Source organism: Eleutherodactylus coqui, chromosome 9 (assembly GCF_035609145.1).
Source record: "Eleutherodactylus coqui strain aEleCoq1 chromosome 9, aEleCoq1.hap1, whole genome shotgun sequence".
NCBI classification, from domain to species: Eukaryota; Metazoa; Chordata; class Amphibia; order Anura; family Eleutherodactylidae; genus Eleutherodactylus; species Eleutherodactylus coqui.
In genome coordinates this window covers 117,368,413-117,392,324 of record NC_089845.1, presented here as the reverse complement: position 1 = coordinate 117,392,324, position 23,912 = coordinate 117,368,413, and the positions used below count along the sequence as shown (strand labels likewise).

Below are 23,912 nucleotides of genomic sequence, written 5' to 3'. Positions count from 1 at the left end.
ACTATGTAAAAGCCCCATGGATGCGAGGTGTTATCATGGGAAAACAGTCTCATATCACTTCGAGCATGAAGGGAATCCCCGCCACGGCTGTCACAGTCCAGGTAGAGGAGTGCACAGTTCTCCTATTGTCCTCAGTGGTGCTGGAGCTGCTGCCGCCGACCCAATGAAAACAATGGAGGTCCGATGCAAGATCACACAACCAGATAGAACATGCCACCATTTGTTTCTCTCATCGCGGTGCCAAGAATGGGGTTCATATTTGTGTCAGATTTGTGCATTTCAAAACGCACAAATCTCGCACGATTTTCTCGTCCGTGTAAAGCCGGCCAAAGAGTGAAATCTGCTGCAGATTTACACCAAAATCCATGACACAATTTACAGTAAATCAGCATCGTGTGAATGCACCCTTAAATTGCTTTAGAGAAATGAAAGCTAAGCTCTGGTTGCTTCGAGCAAAAAATGATCCGCTTTGGGCTTTAAGTTTCAATTCCGCCTTTTTCTTCAGTTTAATTGGAATTAAACTTTTCCAGTTATTTCTCCATTGATTTAATGGGTTTTGAAGAAAACAATGTATTCAGATTGCTTACATTCTGTTAGGTTTCCCTTTTTTAATGGAACAAATAGCGCTGTAGACTACACTGTTTATTCTGAAATATAACGGAACTGGGGCAATCTGTAAGCAATCCGTTTGTTTTTTTACGGTTATTGACTTCCATGTGGAAAAAACAGCCATTTTGAATTCCTTTTTAATTTTATTTTTCTGCTCCAAAAATGGATTAGAGATGGAAAGCCCAATGCAGATGTGAACTCAGCCTAATAGTTAGAACGTTTTAGTAAGATAGTTAGTAAAATATTGTGTGCGCGTTGTATGAAACGAGCGAAGATCGATTATCATTTACTTAGTGTTAACTTTTTGGGTGTATTGTATTTCACTGGCTGGAGGTATGACTGCTTGAATTTGCTTTATGACAAAGGGATATGAGTTTTTGATTCATTCATCTCACTATTAAACTGAGCGGAGCTTAAATATCAAATTACTCTGAAAAGGTAATTATCTGTTTTAATGTAAGATGTTCAAGCATGGACCTTCAGTTTCAAGGTTTAATTTATGCACTAGAGATGTCTGTTCCCATATACAATATTGTGTATTGAAAACATCTAGATAGGAAAAAGGGCCCTGCCAAAAAAACCATAGCCTCGATAAATTGTAACCTGCACTTCATAAATAAGCATAGGCGTATCTTACAGTAGGTTTATTTGTTGATGGAAATTCTTAATTTCCTAATTTTATAATATCCCAATCAATCCCTTTAACGATCATTGGCTGCAAGTGCTTCAAAAATGTTTGTGCAACATTGCAAAAGATCTAAGAACATACAGAGGACAGGTTTCCAGAATTGGCTGAAAGTAATCTGGGCCCCCAGACATTTATAGGCCCCATAGCATCCATTTACCAACCAGGGATTATACACTTTGTTTAGGTGAGAAGGGAAACCACGCTGTGCAGCTAGCTGTATGCAGCCAAACCACAGCCACCTGCTGTCGCCAGTGACCACTTGGTTTTGCCGGTATATCATGCAGCCATTTGCACCGTGGGTGGACGTAGATTAAGTAAATTCAGCCAACTGTACCTTGTGGTTTCACTTTGAATTGCATTTGACAAGCACTTAATGCTTACATTCTTTTTTACCTTACTATCTTAGAGGTTGTGCCAAAGGGGATAACTACCTAATTAATTGTGGTTCAATCACTGGGAGCCCTACGAATAAAAGAAATTGGTCCTCAACGTCCCTGAATAAATGAAGTGCAGTCTTACATGAGCATTACTGCTCCATTTATTTCAGTTGAGCTACCAGATATAGCCAAGTCCAAGTACTTGACTTGGTCCAGCAGTGCCATTTAAATGAATGGAGTGACAGCCTGCATGCACTGCTGCCACCCTACTCTCACAGCGGGGTAAGAGGACCCTTTCTTGTGTAAGGAGGGTCCCAGCTGTCTCTCCCCCCACCAATAAGACAGTTATCTCCTATCATGTGAATAGGGAGTTATTTGGCTCCATTCCTTGTATGAGTGTTTTAATCAGGACTGCAGGCCATGGCTCCTTGAGCGTTACATTAGTGCCTGAATGGTTATTCCACCCCTGGGGGGATTGAGCAGAAAATGCACAGCAGCAGGTTATTTACTGGGTTAGATTGCAGAAGAATTTTCTTGCACGTGGAGTTAGGCTCCAACAACATGAGCCCTGAAAGTGGACGTCTGTCTGAGGAAGCGGCTTATTTATGTGATGAGTGACCATGTACTTGACCTTCTGCGACACATTCATTCTCTTTCATAAAGCTGTTTGTACAGTTCAAAATCAAAGGACCCATCAAAGCATCTCTTCCTCTTGCACAAGATCTTTCCCTTCCTTATGTTTCTCTTGGCTGCTGCTGTGTTTGAATGGGTCTGGTTATGACTGAACGTTTTAATGATGCCCAGTTCAAGTATTTCAAATTGTGGCTTTATTCAGCAATGTAACACAATTTAGGATATGGAAAATTGCTAATTTACACAATAAAAGTGCACTGTTTATAGCTATTAGAACACCTTATAAAGGATGTCTACGATGAGAAAGTCATTTCCTTATTATTTTTATGTCCGGCAGCTTAGTAATTTGTTTCTTTTCTATTCTAGTCATATGTTCCAAGTATTGTATAATTTTATGCGCAATTTTCTATGTTCTTTTGTTTTTTTGTAGGACCCTCAAAATTCTTGCATCCATTTGTGTCTGATAAAACAACTCCTGGAGACCTAGAATACATGCTTGTCAAGCTTAAAGAGCCTCATGTGTATATGCGTCAATGGAGTGGCTCATCTGTATGCAAAGAGATAAAATTCTCCACTGATGCCGATTGCCAACTTCTAGAGTGCCGTAATCTCACCATGAAGAGTTTGGTAAAACAGTTTCACATCCAGGGCCAGACAGCCGTTTCCCTCAGTGCCCTGGAAAAACTAATTGATTGCACTGTTCTGGTGGATCCAGTATTTGTGAACGTAGGGCAGCACTCTGTACATTCCATTAACACAGCAATCCAGGCTTGGCAGCAGGTAAGGATACCAGATTACTTTATTTATGATCTGCACCTTGTACATGAATGTATATCTAATAGAATTTCCATTTAATATCACAAACTATAGCTAAAGGAATATTTAATGTTATAACTTAAAGGGGTTTTCCAGCGAGAATACTATTGATGACCAAATTTTATGATAGGTCATCAATAGTTGATCGTCTGGGGTCTGTCGCTCGGGACCCCGGCCGATCAGCTGAGTGGGTGCATGCTGTCAGCGTCGCAATTACACAGAGGTTGGAGCTGAAGCAGCAGAAGTCTCTGCGCCGACCTCTGTGTAGTGGCCAGCGCTTGTAACTGCAGGCACAGCTCGTGTTGATTTTAAATGAGCGGAAGTGAATAAAAATCATTCAGTCTAAATACGAGCCAAGGGCTGAATGACTAATGAGAATCATTTGCTTTTTGTTAGTCGTTCATTTTATGCAGGCATTAAAAGCATCATTGGCTCGATTGCTTATAGCTCAGTTTAAGCAGCAATTATTTAGTTTCTCCCATTCGCTTATACAGGAACTGAATGATTCCGAACAATTTTTTGTTGAATGAGCCAACGATGCATTTACTTATTCAAATGAGAATCAGCTCGTCTAAAAGGACCCTTAGTGGGGCCTTCTTTCGCCCTAAAGACATTGGATACTTTCCGTGGCGGGCTTTCTACTAACGTCTGATAAACTTCAACTGGTATTTCCCTCCGTTCAACTTGCAAAATTTTGGCAAATTCTCTTAAAGAATATGCATCCGGCCCTTCTACGATGGTGCAAGGAGCACCATCATTGGACAGTTGAGCAATGGAGTGAAGAATCATGCTACTTCATCTTTAAATCAGATGGACATACCTGGGTGTAGAGGATGATGGGGAACATCTTTTACCTGAGTGTGTTGTGCATACAGTTAAGTATGTCAAAGATTCTGTTATGATCTGGGAATGCAGAACTTTTTCGTCCAGTCAAAATGGTGATGAGGTGCGGGAACCGAATGGACCCCATTATTGTTGATGGGTTTAGTTCTGCACAGTTTGGTTCTGTTATGTGTCAGATCTGTTCTTCTAGGGGGATTACGTTTTTTTTATTTAGCCTAACAGCCTTACTGTCTTGGCAAAACCCATCACTTTCTCAGATGGTGGAACAAACTAGACGACATCAAATTCATGGTCCAGTCTCGCTGAATCTTGTTGACTACATATGCAGCACAGACAGGATGGGGGGGTTCACCTGGATGAAGTGCCTGCCCAGGGGTACTTGGACGACCCTACAGAGAGTCATGTTTTCAAATCGGAGGAAATTCAGAGCAGTTTATCTGACCTGATGCATTTTTCACCACAGCTACAAGGGAAGGTTCAGAAGGATGAAGATTGACACTATGACATTGGGATTTATACTTCAACAAGCTGGGAGGCACACAATTCAAAGCACTTCAGTTAGAAGCCCTTCCCCCTTGTCAATGTTGTATGACAGGACGGACCTAATTTATTTATTTTATCCGATGAAAAATAAAGTTTTCCAAGATTTACTTCCTCATCTTCAGATAAGAATGCAGAGGTGTAAACCTTATCCAAGATCTGAAGATCTTCAGAAAAGGGTGGGAAAGATCCGTAGTGAGCTTAATTCTTGCATAGAATTCTTGATGAAATCTTTGACTCAAATAACATCCTGTATTGTTGCTTCACCTGTTGGGTCTCTTGGATGACACCCACAGCAATGGTTATGCTAATTGCTGTCAGAAAGCAGTGTTTCACAATCTCTGCATGCAAGATGCCTTCTTTTAGAAGTTGATTTGCATCCACTTGACCTCCTCTTCTCAGATCCAGCTCTTGACATTCTAAAGATAATAAACAATCATATTAGTTTTTGAATAACACACTGCAATACTTTTCCTATCAGCCTTACTACATCGTATTAAATGTGAGAATGTGTAAACAAGAATACATAGAAAAAATACAGCCACTGATATACAAATACTGCTGCTATTGCTCAGAGAGGAAGAGGACAAGGGTTAGGGCAGGCTCACACAAGCGTAATTTAATAGTGTATTATGCATGCATAATACGCAGTGAATGGAGTCATTGAAAGTACATTGATTTCAATTATCCATTCACACTTGCGTATATGCATTGCGTATAATACATGTGTAAAAAAGAACGCAGCATGTTCTATTTTACCGCATATTGTGCGATAGAGCCCTGTTGTTCTCTATGGGTGCATAATAAACGCTGTACATACGCGATTATATGCAATGACACTAAGCGACAGTGGGAAATTGAAAAAAAAAGCGTCTTACCACACGCTCATGTGAGCCTGTTCCCTTAGCCTGCTTAGAAAGGCTGGGACTGAAAGTGATAGCGACTACTAGCGCTGCATTGCCTTAACCCTTTGCAATCCAATTTTGGATTCCTGGTTTCCTAGAGGGCTTTCTCTTTCTGCCATTATACAATGGCACCATCTGCTGGCTAGAGCCAGTACTGCAGTATGTTACATGCCGGAGAGGCCCTCAACAACAGAGAGCAGTAATATACAGTAAGAATATCCTGCCGGACCTCTTCCGACATCGGACCTGTGCAGCCTTCAATCAGAATGTCTTTAGACGTCAGACAGTGGATTGGAAAGGGTTAATAAAATCTAATAAAAGACCATCTCCTGTCTATATAATCATATAAGTAGTCAGAAAAGCATTGCATCATAATTGCTCAGAGCAATCGGAATGACGACCGGAAATAATAAGCGCGTCACATACAGACTTTGGCAGGTAGAAATGGAAGCTGCCATCTTGCCCGAGACCAACAGGAGTCAAGGCGTCACTGCAGCAGTAAAAACCACTCACTAAAAGAGTAATTATCATAGCAAGAGGGGAAACCAAGGTGATAACTATTAACTATCTGCTCAATCTTTGAGACAAGGGAAAATAATGGGACAAAAACTAAGGATACTCAGCCAGAGAATCCAGCCATCTGTCCAGCCTGTCACAGGACAACCCCCCCCCCCCCCCCTCACACACACACACAAGGCAGGTATGTTTGGACACTCTTGTATAGGGAGGGGCGGGACTTACAAACACTTATTATTTTTTTAAATGAAAATTTCCAACTGTTCTTCCGGTTCTCAGGGGCAGAAACGGTTGTGCTGCTGGTAGGAACACAAGGGAATATGGCATTCTTCGGTGAGCAATGTAGAGCTGCTGGGAGATATACCTGCCTGGCATAGAGGGAACAATGTGGTCAACATATATATTGACCTGATCAAAGAACTCCCATTTTCTGACCTTCCTGCATACCTGAGAGTGTGACATGGAGGTGAGGGAGATCTTGAGGTCAAAAGGATATTCTGGGACTTAACATTTACTATCTTAGCATAGCCATCAGTACGTGACTATTCGGCACCCCAAACCTGGGTCCCTACCGATAAAAAGAACAGAAGGGCAGCTGGAGCGCTTGTGCTCCTTCACTTTCCTAACATTTATGCATGGAGCTGTGTCTGGTATTGAGCCTCAGTACTAGCACAGCAGCGTAGATGTGTGTGCTGCTGTTCGTTACTGCAGTGAAGGGGCTGTGGTGGTGATTCATCTTCTTACTAGTGGGAGATCTGGAGGAAGGACACCCACAGATCACACAGTGATGGTCTGGAAAACCCCATAAATTCACTAACACCTGTGTTTTTAGATTAGAGTTAAGTTCAGCTTTGGAACATCATTAATATCTAAAGACATGAGTAGCTAGCTGCTAAAAATACAAAGTGACCTTCTGAAATACTTAATTTGCAGTAGAACTGCAGTCATTAATCTTTATTGTGTAATAATCTCATGGACACAAGGCACGCGCTGGTCAGTTGCACCCCATAGTGAGCCTTTAATGGAGTGCTTGTGCAATATTATAAATGTTCCATGTGATTCTCTTCAACTCGTTCTTGAGCTGTTTGTCTCTTGTAATTAATAGTATGTGTAACATTGGGAGCCAGAATTCCTAGCCCTAAACCCCCTTGGCTAATAAAGCTATCCCCTTGTCCTCCCCTGGGTGCTTTGGGTGCTCCTCCCATGAATTAGTTGAAGAAAAACAAAGTCATCCTTATTTATGTGCCTGCAGAGCGGGGAAGCGTCAGGATGAATTACCTAACATGGCACTGCAGCAGCAGCACTAGTAGAAGATAAAACATCTGCTTTATATCAAACATTCTTTTTTAAGGGCATTTCATGGCTTTGCTTGTTGCAGGAGGACGTTCGTAAAACAAGAGCTAGTGTGATCGAAATCCTTACAGCTGGTTCAGATATCCCTGTAAAAATGCTGTTTTCAGTGTCATGTTTTCAACAATGCACTTAGATGTAGAAGTCTTTGTATTACTGGCTAAGATAGCAGCATCCATTAGACCACTTCCAAATAACCCGTTGGTAACGGTAGACAAGATATTTGGCATGGTTGGACACCTATCCTTTTAAAGTATATCCCACATAAAAAATGGGTCTTTGGGAAAGACCCCAAAATCTTTCGTTACAGTGTGGGGGAAGCGAGTTGCAATCCAGCCGTTTTCACCCAATTTGGGAACTTTTTTATGTTGGTCGAAAAGTTTGTCTGATGTTTTTATAAATTATGTTTGATGTTCTACCATTATCAAAGCAGCAGTGGGTCTCATTTGTCAATACTTTGAGCTAGCCTCTTTGCACATAGCAGTGAATCACAGGACAGCTAAGGGCAGATTTATCAATGTACTTAAGCCAGGTTTTTGGCACAAATCCATTGAAAAATATGGCATTTGCCTTCAAAACTGCATTAAATATGACTCCTCTTTTATCAAATATTTCTTTCTAATTCTTTCTAAGAAATACTATGTCCTGCAATACTGAAATACTGCAGTATGTGGTATAAGTAGTCGAAAAAATTGCAAGTTCAAGACCCCTAAGAGGATAAAAAAAAGTAAAGACAAATGAAAGGGTTTTTTTATTATTATGGTAGAAAAATAACAGATATTGAGAATTGTTTAAAAAATCCTTTCCTTTATTCATGATTAAAAAAAATCAAAAAAACTCCCCAAAAATATTTGGTATTGTTACATCCTTAAAAGTCAGATCCTATCAAAATAATGCATTATTTATCCCACACGGTGAATGTCGTCAGAAAAAAATACACAATGCCAAAATTGGCCTTTTTTTGTCAACAGGAAATAACTTAATAAAAAAATCAATTAAAAGTTCATACTCCAAAATGGTATCTATAGAAACCACTGGTTATCCCGCAACAAACAAGCCTTCACACAGCCCCATTGAGAGAAAGATAAAGGACATAAGGAGGTCAGAAAATGGTGGCATAAAATAATTTTTTAAAGATGCTTTTACAATTTTTTTTGAGTATTACAGCAAAAAGAAATTAAACAAGTTTGGTATCATAATAAATGTAATGACCCATAAAATGGTTATCATGATTTTTGCCACATTTTACTCAACTTTTTAAAGGTTTATCAGTACATTATATGGTACGTTAAGGTGTACCCTCAAGATATACAACTGGTCTCACAAGAAACAAGCCTTCAAACAGCTACATTAGGGGAAAAATAAAATTATTATGATTTTTGTGAAAATGAAAAGGAGTAACCAAAAATGAAAATAAAAATGTGTCATTAAGGTGTTAAATAAATGGGATACTAGTATTGTTGAAACATATTAATTACCATACAGACAATTAAAATGATCACTGTGATTAAAACATTAATGAAGACCTGAAACTGTTTAAAAAAAACTGCCTATCCACACAGTTTTTCTAAAGGTGTGTGATTCCATGCAGTCATAGGATAAAGTTCAGTAGAAGTGCACATAAAAGTGATTGGGCTCTAAATTAAGTCATAGTCTGGATTTTAGCAAGACAATCCGGTGACCTGGACCATAGAAGGGTGGGCCTTGTGCAAATACTGCTGATTTGGCTTTGAGCTACTGCTGAAGGCAGCACTAAGAGGTCCCTGGTCTTCACCCTTTAATGCCTATTTCGAGGGATCTGGACTTCGCTGCACGGAATCTGGTCACTTACCCAGGAGTAGTCTCAGTACAATGGCAGCTGACCCAGGCAGGCTAGAATGCACTGAAGCGTAGTACCAAAGGGGCAGGTAAGGATGTAAGGAGTATAACAGGCAGGGTTCATACAATATGGTAAATTACACTGGGCAAGACAGGTGTCAATAAGGAAAGATGTAGTAATAAAACAGGCCAAAATTGGGACAGGCAGAGTTCGGGAAAACTTGCTACTCATTTTCAACCTGAATACTAAGCAGAAATTAGGAACACCTAAATTTGGAAAATGAGGAACCTTATTGTTCAGGCACCTATCAGTAAGGGAGGTGCCTAAAATAACCCAAAAAAAGACTAGGATAGGCTGGGAATGGAAAAGCTAGGTGCATGCACTGGCCTTATAACAGGTAGGTCTGAGTATGCTGCACTCTCTAAAGGACTGCACAGTAGCAGGAAGAATAATCATGCAGTGCCAGCCGCACAATAGGTGGGGACACTGGTGACAGCAGTCAGTGGCAGAGGAGGGTGAGTGAGGGCACCGCTGGTTACGGCCGGCATCCATGACAGTGACTGTTAAATTTTCTGTATTCATGGGGATTCGTTATTCTTATTCCCATTGTTCAGTTTCACGAATAAATGCAAGGTCACACTGTAGGCATGTAAGTGACTTCACCCATGTCACAGTGCGAATGAGAGATTTCCTTTCTGTTTGATGATATTAAAAGTGGGGGAGGTGTGGGGGGAAGAAGTGATAGAGTGTTGTGTATTTCATTAAGTGAAGCCATATGTCACAGGGTATAATGCTGACAGGTACAATGTATGAATGGCTTTCCTGATTTATAAAGGGATTTGGCAATGTTAACATGAGCTACAGGAGGACATATTTCTGTAATTGTTTTAGTAATTTTCTCGTTTCCTCTCTTGTCATGGGTACTTTCCACCACATGTACAACAGTAAATGAATATCTTGTGATTTTTGAATTCAGAGAGCCTTTAATAATCAGCAGTGACTTCCATCCTTATCCAGAGCTAATATAGGTACAGATAATGCTACTGTATATAGAGTTTAAACTGTATATACTCTACAGCTGACACTTTTCCTGCCTTGTCCTCTATCTGTCAATTTGTTAAAGACCATTTGCACCTATTTAGGGCCCCTAAAAGAGGTCTTGTATAGAAGTCCGTAGTTGTATAGAAGGGCTCTCTGAGGTTTCTTGAGCCCCTGAAATACCGTACTCATTTTTGGCAAAGGGGTCTCATGTGAGTGATCTTTCCACCTGCTCAGACTCTTTATATACAAAAAAAGGAGGTGTATGTGACTTAAAGGTGTTTTTGGGGGGAAAATGCTATTGATGATCTATCAAAAGGAGCTGTGCCTACAGTTACAAGTGCCGGTCAGTACACCAGGGCCAGAGCATCTGCTTGCACTCCAACCCCTGTGTATTTGCGGTGCTGTCAATGGTCACATAATCAGCTGATTGGTCAGCATCTCCAGCGTATGACCCCGGCTAATCAACTATTGATGACTTATCCTGAGAATATGTCATTAATGTTTTTTTCCCTGGAAATGGGTTTAAATGGGTTGTATCCAGATTCAATTGTTATTATTAGAGATGAGCGAGCACCCAAATGCTCGGGTCCGCGTTATTCGAGTCGAGCTTTTTGTAAAATTCGAGAGCTCTACTCGAGTAAAGAACCCCATTGACTACAATGGGAGACTCGAGGATTTTTGTATGTGGGACGCTGGGTCCCGAGCTTTTTTTTTCTTCTAGGCTTCTCTCTCTCCCTCTCTCTCCCTCTCTCTCCCTCTCTCTCCCTCTCTCTCCCTCTCTCCCTCTTTCTCCCTCTCTCCCTCTTTCTCCCCCTCTCTCTCTCTCTCTCTCTCCCTCTCCCTCTCCCTCTCCCTCTCCCTCTCCCTCTCCCTCTCCCTCTCCCTCTCTCTCCCTCTCATATCCATCTCCTATATGTCTTATTTTGAGAGATCCAGGATTAGAAAATGGGCTTTGTTTGTTTTCTCATAAACAGCGCAACGTCCATGCTAGGGTTGTATCTGGTATTGTGGTTTATCCCCATTTAAAGAAATGGACCTGAGCTGTAATACTAGATGCGATTCGCGGACAACAGTTATGCTGTTTCTTTCTCAAACCCCTTTAACACTTCAGTCTTCCGACTGTTTCATTTAGCAGCCCTTCAACTTAAATGCTTTTATAAGATATCTCCTTGGAAGGGCCAACGATAGAAGTGAGCGCTGACGACAATGAGAACATATTTTGACATTCCTCTATTAAAACCGTCTGTTCTTTCTCTCTTTCAGAACCAGTGCCCCGAGGCAGAGGAGCTGATCTACAGTCATTTTGTCGTCTGTAATGACACACAGGAGACACTGCGGTTTGGCCAGTTGGATACTGACGAGAATATATTGCTGGCCAGCCTCCATAGCCACCAATACTGCTGGCGTTCACACAAGTCCCCACAGGTATAAATTAGAGTGTTTTCCGAGCAACTCAATATATTTGATTAAGACTTTAATACATTTTCTCATGGATTCATTTTTTCGAAGTAACATAACAAAATGAAAATAGTAAGTGACTTCCCCAAAAGTATTTACTGATCTGACAACTACAATGTTCGGCAGGCAAACAGTCATACTTATTATGCGGTGCATTTTGCTATCGATTTAATGCTTATAGGGAGATTCTCCTACAAAATAGTAAAAATAAAAGATCCACTCTACCGGACCCCCAACAATCAGCTGTATTCTGTGAGGGAATATGGCAGCAAGTGTCCAGTTCTCCTTCAGCGCTGCCTCAAAGGAAATAAAGCATTGGATTATGCCAATTGAAAACCTTGGGCTGTCTTTGCAATGCATTAACTTCCTTCCAGAAAATACTCGTAGTAGTTGCCGTCCTCTGTGGCTAGTAGATAAAGGTGCTAAACAGGGATCTTTCTGTTAACTCAGGATTCTCTGAGAAGATGTTAAAATGGGTTTTGTTAATTAGGTAACACCATTTAAGGAGGACCTATCTTATCTTCATGGTAGCCGGGCCAGCTGCATAGATTTGCAGCTGTGGCCTGCTGACTCCAATGATTTTATTTGTTTATAACCTCAACAGCGATTGGGCTCTTCTTAGATTCAGCTCTCAGTGCTGTGAATGTGTCAAGTGGGCGATCCTCACTGCTCACTGTCAATCAAGTTTGATGTTAACTTTTGTCAGTAAGTGGTAGAGACTGCCCACTTGATGCATTTATAGTGCCCGGAACCATATATATAATATGAAGAGCGCATATGGGGGTGAGTATGAGAAAGAAAGACATTGTTTGAGTCCAATATGCTAGTCAGCTGGCCACACTGAAATAAGGACATAACAGTTTCTCTTTAAGCTAGCCACATACATGAGAGTGCTCCTGTTGGGCCCTTGACTTCACCAAAAAGATGTACAGGCATGTTAAATATATGGCGTTTGGTCCTGGGCTTTAATCCTCTGCCATCTTAAATATATGGCTGTCAGAGACAGCTGAGAACTCCAAGGAACAGAGAGAAGCTTCTGTCTTCTCTTTTCTTTTCTAGCCTACATAGCACTCAATGAGCAATGTGTAGCGAATATAGGAAGTACTGTTTCCTCTATTTGACCCAGAGTAGCAGTCCCCAGCCCAGCTCTACCAGTGACTAATATTACTATAGGGGATGTTTTCCCCTATAACTGGGGCTCCTATGGATGCGGCTCCTACGGATGCCCCAATTAAAGTGGAAAACTGTGAAATAAGAGGAAGGAATTGTATTGTAAATGTCACTCAGAAATCTTATATTCTGTCATGGGATACATACTTAAAAAAAAAATTTCCAGAATAAAATGCAAATATATAAAAAAAAAAAAACCTCTCATTAGAGATGAACAAGCACACTCGGACAAGTCAGTTACTCGAGCGAGTCTGGATCTTCTCGAGTAACTGCATTCTTGTCCGAGCGTGCTCGGGGGGGGGGGGGGCGACGGGGGATAGCGGGGAGTAGTGGGTAGAGACTGAGAGAGATTTGGCTCATCTCTACCTCTCATGCCAATTTAAATGTCTCCATAGCCACCCTGTAATCTGAGACTATAGAAGTTACATATCAAGATGCCTGAAAAAAATGGGGTACCCATTCCTGTGCAATATTTTAATGTAAACATACTAATTTTAAAAATAAAGAACAATAAATTAAAAAAAAAAAGCTTTAAACTGTTTCTACACATTATTTCTAATGAAACAAAAATAAATTGGGTGAAAAATAGTGAAAAAAAGGTATTAAAAGTAACCCTATATGTTGCAAAATATAATTTTAGCAGTCCAATGGAAAAAAAAACCCCACCACATCTGTAAAATCACTAAAAATTGTCTGCTCCCTCAATGCTTTGGTCCTTAAGGGGTTAAACGGGGAGAAAGGAATGAGTCACTGCCAGACTTATCTCTTGTGGGAACAAAGGATCTGGAATGTTGAAAGGAATCCAGCCTTCTTAATTCTTCTTCTTTCTGACACCTGCCAAGAAAAGATATTCTGGAGTCCCCCATACACCCAAGATTGTCGGATTATCCCGATACAATTGGCTAGCTTTAGACTCCTCTGTGTGCAGTTGGAAAGTGACCACGCTGATAGGTCAATTAGCAGAAATTATAATTCATTATTTCTGGGAGTTGTTTTGGAAAGATGCATGATGTCCAGTAATTCTACTGATTTGTAAGACAGGACAGTTTTGCTTTTAGACAGTTTTCATACATCTGCTCCCTAGTGTATACATACTGAGCATACAGTATATATCCCTTTCAATTAGCATCATGTACATAGAACATAGTCATTGGTTAGTAAGTAGATAGTCATTTGCACTGTACATGTCAGTCTTTGATATTCACTCTACACATCCCTCCATCCGAAAAATACGATGTCTGAGATTTTGTATATTTTATCATTTCTCCTCTAAAGAAAAGATGCAAATAGCAGGTTTTCAAAAGGTCGTTGTATGTTCCTTTGGCATAAATATAAAGCCCTCAGCTTAGATAAATAAGGTGATTACATGTTTGAGGAAGTTTTGTAGCATGACGTAAACGTCTAAACTGACTGTGGACCCAAAGCAATGTATCTAGCAGAACAGGGTGTTTTATCAGATCGTGGTGTAAAATGCCTTAAATCACCTTCTCAAAATTCCGTGACCACTTTTAGTTTCATAAACAGCTCATTACACCAGATTCACATAATACACAAGATGTAGTGATACGCCGCTTTTTATGCACGTTCCTGATCTTTTCTGGCAGGTTTATTTTTTCATGCAATAGTTACAGGACTAATTTCTTATAGAGATGTAGGGGGTCAAGTCACTTAAGTAAAGAAAAGAAGCAAAATCAGCCATACTTTGTTGTCTTTTACCTGGCAGAGGTGTTGTTTTCATTCTACTTCTTTTTTCTTTACCTCTTCATGATTCTGATGATACTTTTTTTTGGTAGGGATGAAACATTTGCAACATCAGTGGTTTTTGGTGAATGAGTAGGAAGCAATACCATATACAGATAGTTCCCTACTTGCGAACGTTCGAGTTACGAACTTCGTAAGATACGAACAAGTCTGCCCTGTAGTATGATGTAATGCTGTAGCATTACATCATACTGTGCTGCGACTGGACAGGCTTCTATCAAGCCTTGCCATAGGCACAACTTGATAGGCACTCTGCATAGGCAGCCCTGGGGCCTTCCATAAGGCCCCCGGCTGCCGTGGCAACTGCATGCTATCCCGCAATATTATCGCGGGAGGCCGTACAGGACCCGCAAATGTTGGGTGCTGGCAGTTTCTTACAGCTGACACCTGGCGGCAGCAGCTTTGACAAGCCGAGCCTCTCGTCGGAACTGTTAACGCTTTAAATGCCGCAGTCAATTCTGACAGCGGCATTTAAAGCATTAACAGCACCGCTGAGCTGTTTTGGCCGGGTGTTGGCTGTAAGAAACAACATTGTAAGGAGTGGGATCCACCTGTGATCCCCCTCCATACAATACTTTTTTGAAAATACGAACAAATGCACTTATGAACAGCTTCCTGGAAGGGAACCTGTTCACAAGTAGGGGACAATCTGTACTGTATAGTGCAACAATTCAACTCTCTTGCTCAACAAAAGGGCTGTCTGACAGTTTTGGCCAAGAAACACTATTGCCCTGCTACATTGCTTCCTAATGTAAGTGAATACGATCATGCTGCAGCTAGAAAGTTATATGAGATTCAGCAGTCTCAAAAATCCATCAGGTTTGTATTTTTTGCAATTGTCGGGTTGCATTCATGACAACTTGCAAGTCCCAAAGTAACGGCATTCATTTACTTTACAATGTCATGTAGCAGACCCATGCTACAATCTTAGGCTGCATGATGTGTGTTACGGCCAAAGTTTGTCATGTAGTTCTGGCTTAAAGTGGTTCTTAAAGGGGCTGTTCAGTTACAAATAAACCTTTTAAAATTTGAGCCAAATGGTTTAAAATATTAAAAAGAAATGGATACTTACCATCCTGAGCCCCAGAGGTTTCAGCGCTGCAGCACCATGATAGTCCTGACATCATGGCACCTAAGATGTGATTGCCGATGCCACGGGAATAGCCTATGAGGCTACTTATTCACATGGCTACTTTTTACAAGGACTGATGCTCCATGTAAAACTAAATCACTGTATGTCCTAATCTGTGAAGTGTGTGAAGAAATCTTTACATGGAACAACTTTTAAAACTAGCAGCAAATTAACAAAAAGTCATTGAATATGTGTTGCACATTTCTATCAGAATGATCCTCAATCCTCCCCACTGGGCGAGGAGCGTCATTGTTGCCTTTCACAAGAGCTGTTTACTACGTAGCCTTGCCTGTTATAAATGTAAATGTCAACAAGAGTTTCTTTTATATTTTCCAATCTTTTTGCTGATAATAACTTTTATGCCAACATAATCGAGTATTAACGATAAGCAATAGTTGTATCATTTGTTGTTATACTGACAAATTACCATTCTATCACGATCTCTAACAATAATTGGAACAACAGAAACAAAGAATTTGGCTCAGAAATAATTAAATTTTCAATCGAGATTTGGGTCATTTTACCAAATAGAATGAGTAAAGCTGTGTGTACTTGAATAAGTGTCAGAGGGAATTTATAATCTATTGACCTTTTAAATCAAGTTATATTTTTTAAGCTTTTGGTTGTTGTTTTTTTACATTTTTCATGTTATTATTTATGTTAGAAAAAACATCCTGAAAAATTGCAGTTTTAACACTGGCCACTGAAAGATCAGATCACTCATCAGCAGTTATCTCATTATCACAGGCAGGATTACAGTGACAGGTAACACCTCTATTAGGGAGCTGTGGCAGATAACACAGAGTTGCACCATCAATAATACTATAGATGATGGTCACAGCTCACCTCCTTTCCTCTCTGCATAATGACCTCTACAGAGGCCATAGGACATTTTACTACAAGTGCTCTATCGAAGTCATTGAAAATCTTCAGATACCAGTTTTCTATTTCCATGTGGCTCCTGTTAATCACATATCTGCATGCTGTTAACGGATCAGACTAGCCGCTCAAGTAAGATAATTGTCCCCACAATCATGTATGAAAAATAAACTAAAATAATCTATAACCAGAAAATAAAAACAAGCTAGAAATGAAGAGATGGTTTTAATTAGTAAGAAAAATGAGCCGCTAGGGGAAAGAATGATCAAAGTCCACTTCTCCTGAAATTTTTATTTCTTTTTTTAACTTTTTTTCACAACTCGTTAAAGGGGTTGTCCCGCGCCGAAACGGGTTTTTTTTTTTTCAATAGGCCCCCCGTTCGGCGCGAGACAAACCCGATGCAGGGGTTTAAAAAAAAAAAAAGGGATAGTACTTACCCGAATCCCCGCGCTCCCGCGACTTCTTACTTACCTTGCGAAGATGGCCGCCGGGATCTTCACCCACGGTGGACCGCAGGTCTTCTCCCATGGTGCACCGTGGGCTCTGTGCGTTCCATTGCCGATTCCAGCCTCCTGATTGGCTGGAATCGGCACACGTGACGGGGCGGAGCTACGAGGAGCAGCTCTCCGGCACGAGCGGCCCCATTCAGAAGGGAGAAGACCGGACTGCGCAAGCGCGTCTAATCGGGAGATTAGACGCTGAAATTAGACGGCACCATGGAGACCAGGACGCTAGCAACGGAGCAGGTAAGTGAATAACTTCTGTTTGGCTCATATTTAATGAACGATGTATATTACAAAGTGCATTAATATGGCCATACAGAAGTGTATACCCCCACTTGCTTTCGCGGGACAACCCCTTTAAGCCTAAAGTGCATAGTGAAATGAAATCTTGACCACTGTAATACATGCAAGGAACATTTTTAAAGCTCAAACATGAAGGTATATAATGAAAAAAATGCATTTATCTTTCACTTAGGCCTCTTTCACACGGGCGACAGTGATATTGCCATGAGAAAATTGCAGCGATATTGCAGCTGTGTTCCCGCGACTTCCGTGTGATTATCGTTGCGTTTTCTCACTACGATATTATGATTTTGTTGCATGACTTTGTAGTACTCTTTTGCCGGGATTTTCAGGAGCGCTTGAAATATAAGCCCCACCCCGAAAATAACCCCTAGCTGTATTTAAAGAAACAAACAATATATATTACCTAACAGGCATTGTATGCTCCGCCACACTTGTCCTCCCAAAGCTCTGGCACACTTGTTTCTAGTCTTCAAACGTCACTTTCTGGTCAGGGGGTTCATAAATCCTGCCTCCAGAAAGCACTGGCTCTCATTGGTTCTCAAGCACCACAGCTGAGCCAATCAATGCAGCACTTGATGAACCATTCACAGCCATCGCATTGAATGGCTGTGATTGGTTCATCGAGCGTTGAATGCCGCGATTCTTGTTTCTCGCTATTTAGCAGCCTACTAAACATTGCGAATGTGAAGGAACCCATAGGAAAGCATGAGCTTCACATACATGCAATTATTAGCGCTGTCGCATCGCGAGAAAATCACGTGATTTTGTCACCCGTGTGGAAGCAGCCCTAATCATCATCAGGAATGTTGCCTGATTGTGGCAAATTGTCATAGTAATCATGGGATTCTGTTGGCACCAACTGCTTTAGGCCTCATGTCCACGGGGAAAATATGATTTAGGATCCGCAGCGGATTACCTGCACGCGGATCCGCACCCCATAGGGATGCATTAACCACCCGCGGGTAGATAAATACCCGCGGATGGTCAATAAAAGGGATTTTAAAAAAAATGGAGCATGAAAAAATCTGGACCATGCTCCATTTTCGTGCGGGTCTCCCGCGGGCTTCTATTGAAGCCTATGGAAGCCGTCCGGATCCGCGGGAGACCTAAAATAGGAATTTAAAAGCATTTACTCACCCGCAGCGGGCCGGGAAGGTCTTCTCTTCCTTACGGCCGCATCTCCCTTGCTTCGGCTCGGCGGATGTGCCCGGCGCATGCACGCGGCACGTCGGCGACGTGCCGCCGGCGTGACGAATTCATCCGCCGGCCGAAAAAGAAGATCCGGCCGCGACGCAGAGAAGAAACGGAGCGGATGGGAGGTGAGTTTATTCTCATTTATTCTGATTTTCAGCGCTCATGTCCGTGGGGCAGGAGGGACCCGCTACGGATTCTACAGGTAGAATCCGTAGCGGGCCCGATTTTCCCCGTGGACATGAGGCCTTAGAGCTTGCAAATCACTTTATTTGTCCACATGTACTTGGAGAAGAATAGAGTACAGATTATTCAAGGTTCCAACATCTGTGGAATTATGTTTTGTGAGTTTTGACAAACTCTAATGTCCACTCTGCACATTGCAATGCTGCAGATGGAATTTCCCATTCCTTTGTGTTTTAAATGTGAAAAGGACTCTGGCACTGATACAATGGCTGTAAAAATAGTTAATTTTTTAACATGCCCTGTTTGCACTAAACCCTCATTGGATACTGCAATCAGGTGACTGAACATTGATTGTTCTTGCTGCTAGTGCAGTGATTGTTTTCTTTTCATGGCTCTGGAATGGGCTATGATTTTTTAATCTATCAATCTGCATCAGCTCATTCTACAACATTATTCTACAAGATGGCAGCTTCTATTTAAGAATCCAAAAGGTTGGACATAGATCGTTCTTTCTCTGAGCCCTTCAAATACAGATGATCCTTCCCTTTAACATAGTTTTTTGTACTGACAGAAGTCTCTTGAGGAGCCTTAAATAATCACTAACTTTTCAATAAACTAGTGCTTATGTGAAAACTACAAATCACTTCATTTACGTAAAATGTCTGTATGTTAATATGTTGGCCAATAGGGAAGTTCCTTTTAACTTGCTGTCTACTGCCTGTTTTCATGAGAAGCCAATCTCTAGCAGTAGGAACACGAAGATGAATTACAGGAAGGAGGTGGGAGGTCTTTGTTCGCTGCTATTTCATGCTGCCCATAGAAGTTAATGGGAGGTCTTTGTTCGCTGCTATTTCATGCTGCCCATAGAAGTTAATTGGCAGCATGGAGGGAGAAAAGGATGGGGACAGAAGCAGAGAGACTAACTAAGATGCTGCTGCAGCATCTGTATGTTTTTACTGTCTCCTTTTTGTGCAGTCTATGGGAGGCATCATAGCTGCTAGTCTCCAACCAACAGCTCGGGCAATACTGAGAATCAGATATGGAGCCTGCAGAAAGGAAAATTGCTGGTAGATGTAAGATACAAGTCATACAATGGTCCAAAGTAGTGTTATTTATCATGTGTACACAGCAGCTTATCCCAAAATGTTACCTGAAAATGCGGATGCACTTTAAAGTTTTTCACTCAAAACTACTATAGGAAACTTTGCACAATTAAAGTTATACTTCTGTAGTCTAACTTTTAATTAAACAGATCTGTATTTTAAGTACAGTAACGTTCATCTGATCTCCAGATCATGATAATATTTAATACAGTTTTCCGATATTTTAAGTGCTGGCCATTGAGAAATTCCACATTGTCCATCCATATTTCATTTACTGCTCAGATTTTTCATGGATGACTTTGACATTCAATATTTTTAGGAAATTACAAAAATATTGAAGAATATTGGTGTAGTGTTGAGACCCTGGAAGGAAATGCAGATTATCGCCTATCCGGTGTATGTTATGAATTCCATTCCACATCGAAAACACTTGTGGTTTTCCTGACATCTTTTTTTTTTATCCCTCCAAATAATTTCCATGTTAAATGAATTAATGAAGTGGGATTACCTGTAAGTCAAAACAGTACCCAAGCCTGGACAATCCCTGCAAGTGTCAGTTTCAAGGAATGCTGCATGATCTCATAGTTATGAAATTATTTCATTCCTCATGATAATTCCTGACTTGCCAAGAAAGTGAATTTTAAGAACTCTGAGAGCAGATTGTGAGATAAATGTGAATAATCCATTCTGGAGAACGGGACTTCCCTCAGGCATTGGTTCATATTTGACTCACACTTGGGGATAAAATAAGACAGCACCAATTCTTATACCACATTTTGTTACAGGGAAACAAAACCATCTCGCTTCCCTCCCCCTGGTTCATATTTCCTGATAGAGAGCCAGTGGCTGCCACCAAATACTTTAGTTAACCTTTACAAAATGTTTGCTTAGTACGGTAACACCATCCTAGTCAATGAAAACAGTTGGAAGGGTTTTCCGTTTCTTTTACATCCAGATCAATTAAATCCCATGTTTGCTTTGTGGTAATTAAAATAAGGGTATGGAATTTCAAGGGATGAATAGGTACAAGAGGTTTACAGTAAATAGTTTATTTTATTTAGCTTGTGTGACACTTCTGGGTTATGAAGACAGAGTCGAATTGGCAGCTACTGAATTATCAACATATGTTTGAAGGGAGGAATCTTAACCTCATGCAGATGAAGTACAGACATGCACAGACTGCAATTTAGGTCCCTAATATGAACCCACATTGTGTTCCTTACCCTCATGCACATCTGTGTGCCTCAGTATTCTCACTTGGAAGGAATGTTTTTTTTTTTACTAAAACAAGGTTTGAAAGAGAAAACCTCCATATCAAAAAAACAAACTTCATGGAGGTAAAGCATGGCTCTATGGAAATTATGGGCTGCTTATTTGGAGAATTCATAATAGTGGAGTTCTGAACTTTCTCATATCACATTTATAAGTGTAGACTTTAGTATGTAAATGCTCTTTGGGGGAGAATGCATTAGTGAGTATACTAGTGCGTTATTTGGGGTTGTTTCAAATACAGAAGATTTTCGAAAAATGCCTCTGTGGTTTTTGATGCAGTTTTTTTGAGCCAAAGCCATAAGTGGATCCAGCAGGAAGAAGTAGAAGTCCTTCCTTTATACTTCCCATTTCTTTTTAATCAACTTCTGGGTTTGACTTGAAAAATTACGTGAAAACATTTCACAAAAATCTGTGTAGGTGGAAACAATGGAGTTTCCATTAGCGCACTTCCAGGGATCCAAACTAAGTAAGTACGAACATTTTTATTTTTAAATCGGTACATACAGTGGCAACAAATTTTGCCATCAGGACCAATAGCGTTGCCAGGCCATCACATGTTTTGCTATCAGTCGTGATAGCGAAACCCTTTGCCGCTGTAAGTATATTCTAATTTAAAGATAAAAACGTTTACACTTCTAGACCTTGTTTTGATCCTTGGAAACATGTCGATCAAAGTTATGTTGGTCAGTAGTGTGGACTGGAGCCAGCAGCAACAGTGAATCTATTTATCCTGCGCTGAAATTGCTATGTGAAGACACAGTTACTACAAAGGAGCAGTAGCAATTAGAGATGAGCGAGCATATTCGGTAAGGCGATATACTCGAGAGAGAGAGCATGCCTTTTTCGAGTACGCGGCCCCCCGAATCTTCAGGGACGAGCCAGCAGGTACTCGAAAAAGGCGATGCTCTCTCGAGTATATCGTCTTACCGAGTATGCTCGCTCATCTCTAGTAGCAAAGATATGTACACCATTACAAATAAGTACACACAAACAGCTCTTTTTGTTTTATCTAATACAAAAATCTGTGTGTGAAACCACCCTAAGGGCAAGCATGATATCTGTCTGTGTAACTCAGACCGATATTGTGCTTGTAAAATTGTGATCCTAGATGCTAGCATGAGGTGTTTTTCCTTTACGAGGAATTGCCCAAATATAGGACATGCAGCGATTTTGAAATCTCACAGCATTGCTCATGTGAATAAACACATTGAAATCTATGTGTTATTAACACACGCAAGTTCCATTCATATCACTGTCGGACGTAACTTGTGCGAGAAACTCATCCATGTAAAGTTTCCCCAAGCTTTACATACCTACTAACTTTTTGATCAAAGAGAAACACTTCTGGTTTATTGTATTTTACTTTGTCATAAAATAAATCTGAATAGATAAAAATTTCATTGCACTAGAATCTTAATTGTATCATATCACGAAATAATATACAAGTGGAGATGTAATATTTAATTAGGAATCATAAAGCAATGTAGTACATTTTATGAATTACCTAAAAAAGTGATTTGGGCAAAAATTAGAGCCATCCTTCCAAAAGGGACATTTGGGAGTTATGGACATAAAGATTCTATTTTGCAGCTTTAGATTACTTAATAGGCACAGCAATATTCCTGGGAGAACAGTAAATCTGATCACTAGAGTTGAATGAAAAGCTTGACTCGAATAACGCGGACCCGAGCATTTGGGTGCTCGCTCATCTCTACTGATCACCCCAGAAGGAAGGATTTTATTTGCATAGTACCATCTAAAGATGATTTGCCTGTTAGTAAATATCTCACCTCAGCAAGAGCCTTAAGACAAAACATGGGTAACTAGTAGAGATGAGCGAGCATACTCGTCCGAGCTTGATGCTCGTTCGAGTATTAGGGTGCTCGAGATGCTCGTTACTCGAGACGAGCACCACGCGGTACTCGTCTCGATTAAACAAGCACTGACCATTGAATTCAATGGAGCCGGCAATACAGCCGGCTCCATTGAAAGCAATGGGCTGCCGGCGATCTCAGGATGAATTTTCAGGAAGGGCTTAAAAATATAAGCCCTTACCTGAAAATCATCCTAAAATGTGTAAAAAAAAAAAAAAAGAAATATGTCAGCATAAAGATCGTTCTCCTCTGCCATAGCTGTAACAACTGTGGCAGAAAAGAACGATGTTAGCCCATTGAATTCAATGGAGCCGGCAATACAGCCGGCTCCATTGAAAGCAATGGGCTGCCGGCGAGCGCGGGATGAATTTTCGGGAAGGGCTTAAAAATATAAGCCCTTACCTGAAAATCATCCTAAAATGTGTAAAAATTAAAAAAAATGTATACTCACCTTTCCGCTGCAGCCGGAGTTCAGCCGCGTCTGGCCGGCAGTTCTCCTGAACTGCTCTAAATAGTATTCAGCAGCCGGGGATTTAAAATCCCCGCCTGCTGAATGAGCTGCCTCTTATTGGTCACAGCCTCACTAATCAGAGGCAGCTCTCACTCACACCCATTCATGAATTCATGAATGGGGGTGAGTGCTGCCTCTGATTGGCTCAGCGCAGGGACCAATCAGGGGCAGCTCTCAGCTGTCAATCAGAGGCAGCACTCACCCATTCATGAATTCATGAATGGGTGTGAGTGAGAGCTGCCTCTGAATGGTGAGGCTGTGACAAATCAGAGGCAGCTCATTCAGCAGGCTGGGATTTTAAATCCCCGGCTGCTGAATACTACTCAGAGCAGTTCAGGAGAACTGCCGGCCAGACGCGGCTGAACTCCGGCTTCAGCGGAAAGGTGAGTATACATTTTTTTTTTTTTTACACATTTTAGGATGATTTTC

At 40.9% G+C, this 23,912-nt stretch overlaps 1 protein-coding gene across 1 annotated transcript in view; it reads left to right on the top strand.

The window, feature by feature from the left end:
- Positions 1 to 23,912, top strand: part of VPS13B (vacuolar protein sorting 13 homolog B) — a 968,736-nt gene that overhangs the window by 834,453 nt on the left and 110,371 nt on the right. Inside the window, exons 42-43 of the mRNA XM_066578394.1 lie at positions 2,738 to 3,087; positions 11,401 to 11,562. Coding sequence (XP_066434491.1) covers positions 2,738 to 3,087; positions 11,401 to 11,562 — 512 coding nt within the window. The remainder of the gene's footprint in view (positions 1 to 2,737; positions 3,088 to 11,400; positions 11,563 to 23,912) is intronic.